Source organism: Octopus bimaculoides, chromosome 22 (assembly GCF_046866305.1).
Source record: "Octopus bimaculoides isolate indiv1 chromosome 22, ASM4686630v1, whole genome shotgun sequence".
Lineage (NCBI taxonomy): Eukaryota > Metazoa > Mollusca > Cephalopoda > Octopoda > Octopodidae > Octopus > Octopus bimaculoides.
Window position 1 is genome coordinate 22,176,412 of NC_142949.1, and position 13,791 is coordinate 22,190,202.

Below are 13,791 nucleotides of genomic sequence, written 5' to 3' on the forward strand. Positions count from 1 at the left end.
CATCTTCAAAACCCTGAAGGACAGATTGCTAATAAAAACATCATCAGATGTATACAAAACATCTGCATTGAGGGCCATTTCCATAAAGGGATTGCTGCTTACTTGTACTTTGGTCTTTTGCTAAACTAACACTAAGGTCCTTTTGATTCCAGGCTTTGCTTCCACACCTGAAATTTCATCTATAATTCTGAAACAGATTCAACTGTAAGAACATGGTCATCAGCATAGAGAAGCTGCCATGGGAAACCAGTTTTAAATTCCTCTGTTATGGTCTACATATATTAGCTATTAGCAACAGAAGCAGGCGGCGAGCTGGCAGAAACGTTAGCACTCCAGCCAAAATGCTTAGCGGTATTTCGTCTGCCGTTACGTTCTGAGCTCAAATTCCACCGAGGTCAACTTTGCTTTTCATCCTTTCAGAGTCGATAAATTAAGTACCAGTTACGCACTGGGGTCGATGTAATCGACTTAATCCGTTTGTCTGTCCTTGTTTGTTCCCTCTATGTTTAGCCTCTTGTGGGCAATAAAGAAATAAGAAGCAGTCTTTGTAATGAATATTGATTTGTGTGTCCAACTTAACTTCAATGTGCAAATTAATATTCATTTTATACACGGTGGGCCACAACAGTCATCCTGAGGAATTATCTTATACAGATATTTAGTGCTAAATAGCACAGATTATATCAGCAGATGAAATTTTGTCACTATTGGCAGATGAAACTGTTGTATCACATGATTTTGGCATAATTTTCACCTTGTCAGCAACAGAAACCCAATCACCAAGTGCCACACCCAAATCTTGTCAAACTGATCTAGTTTAACACTGATTAAACAGTCAGTGATGTCACAAGGAGCTGGTAGGCTGTGTATAAATTAGTTATTAGTGATGGAAGCAGTCTTGTAAGGAATATTAATTTGTACATCCAACTTAACTCAGGTGCATTCTCTTAAATGCTGTAGGATGCAGTAGTTGTCTTGTGAAATCATCTCATATATCACAGACTATACACACAGATGTATTTTTATACACACACATAACTACATACATTTTCATGACATTATTGCTTCTGCTCCTGTTTTTGACTTGGATGGAGGATTCAGAAGAATGAATGTCAAAGTCAACCCCAGCAGGATTCAAAGTCAGATGGAAAACCAGAACAAATACTACCACAAGACATTTAGTCTCACGCTCTACCGACTTCAAAGAGTTGTGACATACTATAACTGTTATTAATTATTCAGTCATTTGCTTTTTTTTTTTTCATTCTTTCATTTATTTGTCCATTATTTTGTTTTCCAGGAATTGCGGGATTTAGAAAATAAAGGAAATGCTGCAATCCATTTGCTGGACCTGCTGAAGTTATTCGAGAAATATAATATCTATCTGAGCAATGAGCAAGAAGAACAAATCATGAACACAAACTACTGTGACCAACAAGGCTGTGTGGACATTAGATCATTCATCAATAACGTGATGCATGATAATGTAAGTATATGGTTGCTGTGTCACAGAAGTCAAAGTCTGGTTGTGAAGAGTTTAATAATAGATCATCTTTTATATATTGGTTTCAAATTTTGGTACAAGGCCAGCAATTTTGGGTGAGTGGGTAAGTCAATCAACTCAGTGCCCAACTGAGATTTATTTTATTGACCCCAAAAGATGAAAGCTAAAGTTGACCTTGGTGGAATTTGAACTCAAAATGTAAAAACAAACAAATTGCTGCTAAGCATTTTTCCTGGCCCGCTATGATTCTGCCAGCTCACCACTTTGATCATCTTTTATATATTACCCATCACATGGAACATGTGATGAGAAGCAGAGAAAGTGGGAAAGATCTTCATTTCAATGTTAGAGCTAACTGGTACTTAGTTTCTGGTTGTTTTCTTCAACATTAGAGAACCTGAACCATCTTCACTGCTGCAAGCTAAGAAAATGTTTGTTAATTGTATAGTGTTCCAACTGCTTATAGTGGTTTTTGCTACCTTATCATGATACCTATTTACATTTGAGTCTACAAGAGAGCTTCTGTTTGGTTGCTTGTCCGGCTCGAAGTAGTAGCCTTATCTCCACCAGATCTCACCTTACTGTGTTAAAAATGAAAGTAAATTTGATAGGTATAGTTCTGCACACAATTCTGGAATATCTTTAATTATAAGCCTATTTAAGGAGATGTTTGGTTAATCCAGTAAAAGAAGCTATTTTGACTATGATCGCTGCAGATCATTGTTGATGAATCAAGAACTGTCAGTTCTTTTGGTCAGTGGTTGAGAACCTCTCAACTAGAGTCAAATTTGAAAACTGCTCAAAGTTTTTAAAACTCCTTACAAAAAAAAAAAAAAGATTGGTTTAACCATTATGACTAAAATATTAGATGCATGCCATGAAGATTCATTATTTTCCTCAGAACAGGTGAACCACTGCAGTCGTAGCATTATCAAAAAGTAGAACAGCAATAAGTTGTAAAAGGTTGGTGTCAGTAAGTTTGAGAATGTTTGTACTGTGTCAAAAACTCTGTTTTCCTCCTGTGGTGTCTCTCTTGAATAGGGGAATTGAGAGAGATAGAGAATGAAAAGAGTGAGAGAGAAAATGAGAGATACATATGAAGAGAGAAAGAGTGACAGAAAACAAAAAAGGCAAACATGAAGAGAGAGATGATAAAGGACACACATGAAGGGAGTAAGAGAATAGAAAACTAAATAAAGGTTTCCACTACTGGTTTAGCTTATTGTCTGATAACACTCAGTTTGGCTTACTCAAAATAAGGTCATATCCAAGATGAGGTAGGGCTAAATATAGTAGTACAGCCATATACAATGATGCATAGTTACATACATATAGTGAAACGTATGGTTAAAAATGGAGATGTATAAGCATGTACAATAAAGCATGTTGAGAGAAATATGATTAAGTTTGGTAATTTAAAGTGAAATATATTCATATATGTAGGTGCAGGCGTGGCTGTGTGGTAAGAAGCTTGCTTCCCAACCACATGGTTTTGGATTCAGTCCAATTGTGTGGCACAAGCGTCTTCTTGGGCTCACCAAAGCTTTGTGAGTGGATTTGGTAGATGGAAACAGAAAGAAGCCCATCATATGTGACAGACCATACCTTTCTTTTGCTGGGCTCAAATCTCATTTGCGAACCCATGGAAAACGCCCACCAACTATAGTGCCTATATGTCTGTGCACACCTTTCAATGCAATGTATGCCAGAAGGTCTGCAAATCTAATGGAGGCCTCGAAAGACATTTTAAGATCCACAAAGATCAGAACTTAACTGCAGCTCTTGGTGGCCCAAATCACATACGCAATCTATGTGGGTGTCTTTTCAAAACATTGTCTGGTTTAAAAAAGCCACATCAGACGCCATGATGGTTCTAAGGTGTAGGTACAGGAGGTGGTCAAACTCTGCATAAGGAGTAGACAACCACCATATATATATATATATGTGTATGTATATAACTATGTGTGTGTGTACCTTTGTGTCTGTGTTTGCCCTTCCCTCAATGCTTGACAACTGGTGTTGGTTTGTTTATGTCCCTGTAACTTAGCAGTTTGGCAAAAGAGATAGATAGAATAAGTACTAGGCGTAAAAAAATAAGTCTTAGGCTTGATTTGTATGACAAACCTTTTAAAGTGGTACTCCAGCATGACCACAGTCGAATGACTGAAATAAGTAAAAGAATAAAAGTATATAGGGAAGTATGACAATATATGGTAAATTAGAATATTTTGTGAAATATTGATGCCTAGAATGAAATATAACCATGTATGGTCATCTTTAGTAAACAATAGTCTTGAACTGGGAAGTATGCTAATGTTTGATGAAGTATGACCATATGGTGAAGTATAAACTGGAATCCAAGCTAGATGGAACTTACACCTGAATGTTAAGAGCAGCTTTAGACATATCTTGGAGAACTCATCCCACCAAGAAACAGCTGTATGAAGCTCTCCGAAGCATGATCATACTTGAGCAGGTCATCTGAACACAATGTATGTGGACCAACTCACCAGAGACACTGGACGCCTCCCCACTCAACTGATGCGGGACCAAGATGGATGGTGTGTGTGGGTTTGAAAAGTCCAGTCTTGTATGTAGATATGGTCACATGAGATGAAGTACAGTCATGTATGAAATATGGTCATTAATACTGAATTTTGGTCATGTATGTTGAAGTATGGTAAAGTATGATCATGCATTCTTTTATTTTTTTTACTTATTCCAGTCATTTGACTGCAGCCATGTTGGAGCACCACCTTAAAGGGTTCTTTAGTCAAAGAAGTTGACCCTAGGACTTATTCTTTGTAAGCCTAGTACTTATTCAACTGGTCACCTTTTGCCAAACCACCAACATCAGCTGTCAAACGATGATGGTGGAGACAAACATAGACACAAACACACACTCACATAAATATATACATATATATGACAGGCTTCTTTCAGTTTCCGTCTACCATATCTACTCACTAGGTTTTGGTTGGCCCAAGGCTATAGAAGAAGACACTTGCCCAAAGTGTTATGCAGTGGGACTGAAGCTGGAACCATGTGGTTGGTAAGCAAGCTTCTTCCCACACAGCCATGCCTGTGCCTATGTGTTGAATTATAATTATGTATGGTCATTTTGGTAAAGCCTGGTGGAATATAATCATAGTGTTGTATTGTCTTGTATGCTCATGTCTGTAGAAATATTCAACTTGCTTTCTTCTTTCTCTTCTGATAGACAAAACGTTCAACTAATATTACCAGCCCTGAAAATGTTGGTTTAACTTACAAAGAAATGCATGACATTGTGCGTAAATTGGTTCATGCACGTAAGAAAGACCTACTTAATGCGTTCCAAAAGAGTGATTATGGATTATTGAACTGTGTTAGTAAGGAAAACTTTACAGAAATTTTAAAGTCATTTGGGCTAAACTGGGATGATGAAAAGGTAAGTGGTGGGCTTCTTCTTCTTCTTCTTCCTCTTCTTCTTCTTCTTCTTCTTCTTCTTCTTCTTCTTCTTCTTCTTCTTCTTCTTCTTCTTCTACTTCTTCTTCTTCTTCTTCTTCTTCTTCTTCCTCTTCTTCTTCTTTTTGATTGACCATATTTTTTTAACATTTAATTTATGTTTTACTCTTTTAATACATTGAAGATTTTTGCATAATATTTTTTTTTTTTTGTTCTTTCCCTCAGTCTAAGGAGTTTTATTTTTATGCATTTCCTGCAGTCATCCATTTGTTCAAAATAGACATTTCTTTCATCAATTTTTCCTTTATAGGAAAATATTCATTATAAAGACATTTGAAATTGGCTAAATATTTTCCATGAATCATGTATGTTGATAATAGACATTCAATTACATTCTTGGAGCTTGTTAAAAAGATTTAAACTTTCTTGTGTGAATGTCCTCTTTTAAAAATTACTTTCTTCAATAGATTTTTAAGGCTGCATTGAATATTCCTTATTACTATGAAAAATGGATAATGATTACTGACTTTTGCATGTGTGATGCCAGATTTAATATCTTAATTATTACTTAAAGAATATGTTGTCAATGCAAGTGATTTTTTTTTTTTTGGTTGTTGTAGAGGCAGCATTGTTGATGGAAAGCATAAGAGAACTTTGACACATTTTTTGGAAATGGTTTCTAACCTTTGGATCTGTTTTGTAAACAAATAAGTTGAAATTAATGTCACCAGAAATAAATATTGACTTTTGCCTAATAGCAGTAAGGAACTCAGCTATATTTTGGTTAAAAGATATAATTTTTTCCCTTTTGGTGGTTGATATATATTTCCAAGTAAAATATTTAACTTTTGAGGTCTTATTACTTCAATAAATTGAATTTCAGGGTCTTCTTTACTAATTTGTAGTTCGAATCTTTTCTGTTTGGCTTTCACTTTTTGAAATTTTAAAATTAAGGAAAAATTTTTAAATTAGGTTTATTGATGTAATTTTTTATACTGAATCTGATGCTGTTACTTGCTTGTTCCAGAAAAATTTTAGTAAAATGTTACAGAGGTTATAAGTTTGATTATTTTTACCCAATCAGAAAACAGCATTTGGAAGCTGGCATTTACTGTGTGATAACTTTTATTAAATAAAATGAATTCTCCCTACTAGAATCATTGGAAATTTTTTTCCAGTGAATGAATTACGGTGACCTCCAAATATGCCACAAAACACTTTTTTGGTCTGGAAAACAAAGGGTGGGAGAATCCTCGGAAATTTCACCCCTCTTCCCGGGATCATTGGAAAATGTTTTTTTTTTCATTGAATGAAATATGGTGGCCTAATATGTCACAAAACACTTTTTCGTCAGGAAAACGGGGGTTGGGGTGGGGTGAAACCCTCGGAAATTTCACTCCCCACCTCCAACATTTTACAGAGATATGACACGTAAAAGCACCCACTACACTCTCGGAGTGGTTGGCGTTAGGAAGGGCATCCAGCTGTAGAAACTCTGCCAAATTAGATTGGAGCCTGGTGTTGCCATCCAGTTTCACCAGTCCTCAGTCAAATCGTCCAACCCATGCTAGCATGGAAAGCGGACGTTAAACGATGATGATGATGTTTTCGAGAGTGTGGAATATGTGGTTCATTATTAAATAAATATGTACTAGTGCTGGGCAGTTTAGTTTAATGGTAAAATACTTGACATGTAATCACAGAGATGTGAGTTTGAGTCTCATGGTTGGCCGGTAACGTATTTTTCTGCATTATATGGATAATTTATCCTGATCATGCTATTTATAGCATTATCACACGTTTGAGAAATAAATTTATTTCTGTATCTTAATGTTAACATTTATATTGTGTGTATTTTGATGCTAAAAATATTTTTTTCTGACGTTGTAGTCTACGAAATGTATGTGGATCGTTGGCGATTTTTTCCTCTGTCTTCCTTTTCGCTTGAACTTTCCTCTGTCTCCTGTTTATGAAGAAGAGTTTTGCTTGAAACAAAACTAACTTTCTTTCCCTGAGCACCTGTTAATACTTTGCATGTACCACGCCCTCACGTTGTTGTTTTTTTCTTGTTTTTTTTCTTGTTTTTTTTTTATTAATTATAAAATATTGTAAAAACATCCTACATATACATACACACTCATATTTATATATATATATATATATATATATATATATATATATATATATATATATTCTATATATGGGTGTGTGTCTGCATATATATATATATATATATATATAGGCGTAGGAGTGGCTGTGTGGTAAGTAGCTAGCTTACCAGCCACATGGTCCTGGGTTCAGTCCCACTGTGCGCCATCTTGGGCAAGTGTCTTCTACTATAGCCTCGGGCCGACCAAAGCCTTGTGAGTGGATTTGGTAGACGGAAACTGAAAGAAGCCCGTCGTATATATGTATATATATATATATGTATGTGTGTTTGTATGTTTGTATGCGTGTGTTTGTCCCCCCAACATCGCTTGACAACCGATGCTGGTGTGTTTATGTCCCCGTAACTTAGCGGTTCGGCAAAAGAGATCGATAGAATAAGTACTAGGCTTCTAAAGAATAAGTCCTGGGGTCGATTTGCTCGACTAAAAGGCGGTGCTCCAGCATGGCCACAGACAAAAGACTGAAACAAGTAAAAGAGTAAAAGAGTATATATATATATATGCATACACACACCCATTTCGTTGACTACGACTTCAGAAAAAATATTTTTAGCATGAAGTACACACAATATAAATGTTAACATATTAATTCATGTAGTGATTTCGAGATTTTGCCCTTCTAAAACCTAGCCAGGCTCATGGGCCTGGTTTCTATGGCGTATGTGTTCCCACCAGCTGGACGGGATGCCAGTCCATCGCAACATTACTCAAGAAACAGGAAGAAAGAGTGAGAGAAAGTTGGGGCAAAAGAGTACAATAGGGGCCGCCACCACCCCCTGCCGGAGCCTCGTGGAGCTTTAGGTGTTTTCACTCAATAATCACTCATAACGCCCGGCCTGAGAATCGAAACTGCGATCCTCCGACCTCGAGTCTGCTGCCCTAACCACTGGGCCATTGCACCTCCATAATTCATATAGTACCAACTAGTAAATATTTATTTAATAACAAACCATGTAATCCAATCTCTCAAAAACGTATTTCTGTAAAATATCAGGGATGAGGGTGTGGGTGAAATTTCCGAGGGTTCCACTCCACCCCAACTCCCGTTTTCCAGACTAAAATAGTATTTTGTGGCATATTAGGAGGCTACCGTAATTCATTCAATGAAAAAAAAAAAAAAAACATTTTCCAATTATTCTGGGAAGGGGAGGGGTCAAATTTCCGAGGTTCCACCCCATCCACACCCCCTTTTTCTGGACCAAAAATAGTGTTTTGGGATCCGTGTTTTGTGGCATATTAGGAGGTCACCATAATTCATGCAACGAAAAAAATTTCCAATGATTCTGGGATGGGGAGGGGGGGGGGCGATTTTCCCCACCCCACCCACTTTTTTTTTTTTTACCGAACAAAAATAAAGAATTTGCTGCACATTAAGGTCAGGGTACTTGATTCCATGCAAAAAATCCGAGTTTTTTTTTTTTTCTTGGTGAAACGTGTGCGTGTACTTATCAAAGTTTACCAAACAATCATCAGTCAAGATTTTGAAAACATTTAGTATACATATGTGTGTATTTTGTGATTACTGAAACCAATACAAATTAACAATTTTAAAAATCTGCACACATGAATAAATATTATTGCATACATGCATTTCTTAATATTTATAACTTTGATAGGTTTCGGCCAGTAGAGGCCCAGGCCATGTCTAACTTAGAATTTTTGTTAACAAAAACGTGTGTAAATTCTGTTCATGTCTTGCGGCTCTCAAACATCTAGACTATCGAATGTGGCTCTTACATTAAGCAGGGCGACTGCAACCACTTCGAATCCACATGTGGTTTTGGGTTCAATCCCACTGCTCAACATCTTGAACAAGTGTCTTCTACTTCTACTATATCCCTGAACCAACCAAAACCTTAGAGTGAATTTGTATACGGAAACTGCATGGAATCCCACTGTCTGCGCACGCGCGCGTGGTTTGTGTGTGTGTGTTAGTCCCACCCCTCACTACTTGATAATCGGTATTGGTTTGTTTAATTCCCCGTAATCAAACAGACTTATAGAATAAGTACCAAACTTAGATAAAGTACTGAAGTCGATCTGTTTAGCATGGCCACAGCCCATCAACTGGAAGTGGTAAAAATAAAAACAAAAATAAATTTCTATTAAATCTTATGCAAAGGACATCTCCTGTTCTCTGGGACCCTAGAATTTTATCACGGAACCCTCTTCGACTTTTTGCCTCTCTTATGTATCACATGTAATACAGAACATTTCTTTGGCGTCTATACATCATGAATAACACATTCCCATTTTCTTTTTCATCCACCAAAGTAACTTACGACTTTATGGGTGGGGGGGGGGGACTTTATATTTTATTCAAAACGTGTAAAACAAGGGTTAACTAAATATCTGAAAATAAGCGTGGATGTTTAGAATAAACTTATGTAAATGCTTTGGACAGGCAAATGATTAAAACACAAATCCTTGAGCACCAATACAGCCTGCGTCATAGAAGTAAACATCTGTCGTTAAAACTGCGAGACTTTCGGCTAGCTTGGAACTGATATCGAACCTATTTGTTTTGTCTTTCAATAAAAACTCATCGGAGATAGATTATCACTCTCCGTCTTTTCCAAGTTGCGGAAAATTTAATCCCCATTATGACGTTTCTCGCCACATCTGTTCATTGTTTATGCAAGTGACAACGACGAATTGACCAATCAGAATCCGTCGAGAAGTTTACAGTATTGTCAGTTTACAGTGGAGTAAGTTTCCCGGCTTGTCAGCAGAAGTTGATATTGATCTTAGCCATAAGATCAATAACTTTATCATAACTTCGTTAAAATGAATATTTCTCAATGGAATTTTATATAGTATGGATTACGATTATGTAGGAAAAAGTTGTAAAAAACGCACATCTTTTTCTTGAGGTATATTTTAAATGATGTTAATTACAGTTATGTTGGGGCAAAAGTGAAAAAAAAAAATTCTTAGGGATCATTCCCTACGCACGCCCCAGATTTTACTAAATGCATATATTTTTTATGAAAGTTTCGAAGGGGTGTAGATTACGATTAAAAAAACAAATTCCTCAGATTTTGTCGAGAAAATCGTAATATACGCCCTCGAAAATGTATCCGTAAAAGTTCGGGTTTGTATGTTAAATAAAGTTGTAAAGAAACAAAATTGATAAGGTACACTTCTGCAAAGACTGTTTCTCAAGAAAAAAAAATTTCTTTTAAAGATTTTGTCAAGATAATCATAATCTAAAACGTACGTCTGGAAAATGTTAAAAAGAAAAACTAATAATAAAATATGAGCGGACGTTAGCGATAGCACACATAAGTTGAAATTTCTCTATTTTGATGGGGAGTTTTCGGAGTTTTTTTTTCCACAGTGCCTTTGGAAATGATAGGGAGCATCTTTTTAACCCCCCAAAATTTTCTCGTACGATGGTTTCTTTTTTGTTTTCTTTTTAGTTGTGTGTACTACCTATCGCTATCAGGAGGCGCAATGGCTCAGTGGTTAGGGCAGCGGACTCGCGGTCATAGGATCGCGGTTTCGATTCCCAGACCGGGCGTTGTGAGTGTTTATTGAGCGAAAACACCTAAAGCTCCACGAGGCTCCGGCAGGGGATGGTGGCGAACCCTGCTGTACTCTTTCACCACGACTTTCTCTTACTTCCTGTTTTTATTGTGCCTGTAATTCAAAGGGTCAGCCTTGTCAAACTCTGTGTGACGCTGTATCTCCCCCGAGAACCACGTTAAGCACTACACGTGTCTGTGGAATGCTCAGCCACTTGTACGTTAATTTCACGAGCAGGCTGTTCTGTTGATCGGATCAACTGGAACCCTCGACGTCGTAAGCGACGGAGTGCCAACAACAAGAACCACCTATCGCTGACGTCTGCCGAAATATGTCCGAGATTGTGGGAATGGTCATGAAAATTTTTCCCCTCCATTTTTCCAAATAATCGTCATCTACATTATCCTAAGCCTAACCTCTGGAAAATATCGTTAAAATGTTTGTTTTTAGAAAGTCGATGAAGGAAGGACACTCTTGGGAAGTTAGATCAATTTCCAGATATACTTTTAAGATATTTTGCTCTAAATCACTGTTTTAAAAAGGAGTTTGCTAATTTCATTTTACAACCGAGGCAATTCCTGTCATGATCTCGTGTATGGTTTACTACATTTTCATTAAATCTGTTTCCTCATTCTATATAAGAAAACAAAATTGGTCAAATTTTGTTCTTGTTTATCCCCAGACCAGCATTATCCAACAGACATATAATTAATCAAAGCATTCCAATCTTTTTGGAATATGTGGGACTTACATCACTTAAAGCATCTAGCCTTATATTAGATGGTATGGTGATGTTTAAAGAAAATTTAGCTTCTGTTTCTAGCAAGTTGAGCAAACACATAAATGCACCCACTCTAAATGCACCACTCCAACTATGCTGAGATTACACAGCATGTGCCATATTATACCATGGTCAACTTTATCAAAGGCTTTTGCAAAGTCTAGATGTATCGTGGTCCCATTTAAGTTGTTGAGTAGCCACTTTAACATCCAGTCATTATGCTGTAAAGAGTTGTGTCAAGTAGCTTCTACCTGGTTGACAGCCATACTAGGTGTCAGTCAGCAAGTCATTCTCTTCAAGGAACACAATTAGTTTCCTGTGGGATATTTGTTCCATGACTTTGCTGATGTGTGAGGTCAGGGAAACAGGCCTAGAATGTTTAGCATCTGCTCTGCTTCCTCCTTCGTGAATAGGCATATTATTTCCTCTTTCAGTTTGCTTGAGAGCTTACCATTTGCAAAAGGGCTCTGAAAATGAAACTGCAGTGGTTTTGCAAGAGCTTGTTTGCATGACTTGAGAAGGGATGCTGGGAATCCTTCAATCCAGCTGCTGAGTTTGCATCAGCATCATCTATTGCTAGTATTACATCCTCTTCTTTGATGTCAACGTAATCAGTTGTTACTGTCTCCCTTTCTACATCTGTAGTGGTAAAGAATTCTACAAGTTTGCTAAAATGCATGTGCCTTAAAGGTAGGGTGAAGAAACTTTTGAATTGTTAATTCAGTGTTTCACTTACTCTCATTGGGTTTCCCATGAGGAAACCATCTTTTTGGGAGGAGTGGCTCTACTTTGCAACACATGAAGGCAGTTTCTCTGGCATACTTAAAGAAGGTTTAGGGTTTGACTTTATATTTTTTATAACCCAGGCTTCTGTGTCTGCTCTTTCTTTTCATGGGAACAGTTCAGATGTTTCTTGATCTCCAGCAGTGCTGTTTCCAGGCAGGATTTTTTTGCTGTCATTGAGTTCTCTGTTCACATGGCTTACAATCTTCATACACTCTCTTTAATCTTCTAAGGTATTCATTCCTGGTCCTCTATTTATGGGTTCATCATATCTAACATTCTTACCATGTCCAAGATACCTATAATTGTAACCTGACTGTAGGGTCATATTGCCAAGCTGTTCATTTTTAGGTTTTCAGAGGAGGGCACAACTTTTCCACATTTTATTGTCAAAAATGCATTCGAGCTCACCAAATTTCATTCCAATATCTGTAGAAAATTGGATAATCAGGTATGTATGTATGTCACTTGGAATCCTACAAGACCTTATTCTGGTTTCCAAGTGACTGAGAGTACAATACTCCTCTGAGCAAAACATCAGTCACTCACAGGGTCAACCCCCTGTGAGGAACTAATGTCTTGTTCAAGAGGGGAGAATGCTCCCTTTGTGGTTGCTTTACACATTTTCAGCTAGGTAGAGTGGAGTGATGAGAAATGAGATGTTTTGCTCAAGAATGCAACGCATAATTTAGTCTGAGAACCAAAACCACAAACTTACAGCATTGAGTTCAACATTCTAACCATTAAGCCAAGCTCACATTACACACACACATGCATGCACACATACATGCATGTACACACACACACACACATCTCTAACTAATCCATGGTAAATATGTTCTCATCAGTAGCATCACATTACAATCTTTATTTCTTTCTTGCTTTGATTTCAGTTTACAAAATTTTGGAGAATTCTACCACTTAACTCATTTGAAAACTTAATGTATAAGGATTTTCTTAACCAGTATTGCCCTGCTGCAAGAAGCCAATCTATAGTTGGCAGGTCTTTCAATACTGTGAATATCAACTATGTCCCAGAACCATGGAAACCATCAGGGCCAAGTTTCTGTAGAAATGCAAAGGAACTAATACTAAAAGACAAACCTTTTGAGGTAGGTAAAAAGTAAATCCTGATATTTTGATATATTTGAATTCATTGTTCAATTGATAGTCACTGCAGCTACTACTGCTGCTGCTGCTACAGATCATCATCACTGGTGTCATCATCACTACAACCACCACCACAAAATAGTAATATTCTGCTTTTTTATTTTTGAAGTTAATTGAATTTATTGAAATAATTTCATCATTATTAACTTGGTATTGGAACAATAAGTTAACATGAAATCTTGCAGGGAACCAATTTATAGCTTAAGGATTAACCAAAGCTAGGAGTACAAATTATTTTAGATTTATTTAACTCTTTTTTAACATATTTCTGTTCAAACATACTGCCTTTCTTTCATTTAAGTTTGCAAAGAATAAAATATTAAAATAACTGTCAAAAAACAAAAAAAAATTTGAGCGAGGTCATTGCCAGTGCCGCTGGACTGGCTCCTGTGCAGGTGGCACGTGAAAAA

General features: G+C 36.9%; 1 protein-coding gene across 1 annotated transcript in view; it reads left to right on the forward strand.

Annotated features, from left to right (window-relative positions):
* The window catches only part of LOC106874287 (EF-hand calcium-binding domain-containing protein 6), a 149,924-nt gene that overhangs the window by 114,994 nt on the left and 21,139 nt on the right, over positions 1-13,791 (forward strand). The window contains exons 22-24 of the mRNA XM_089339577.1: positions 1,301-1,486; positions 4,725-4,934; positions 13,105-13,323. Coding sequence (XP_089195703.1) covers positions 1,301-1,486; positions 4,725-4,934; positions 13,105-13,323 — 615 coding nt within the window. The remainder of the gene's footprint in view (positions 1-1,300; positions 1,487-4,724; positions 4,935-13,104; positions 13,324-13,791) is intronic.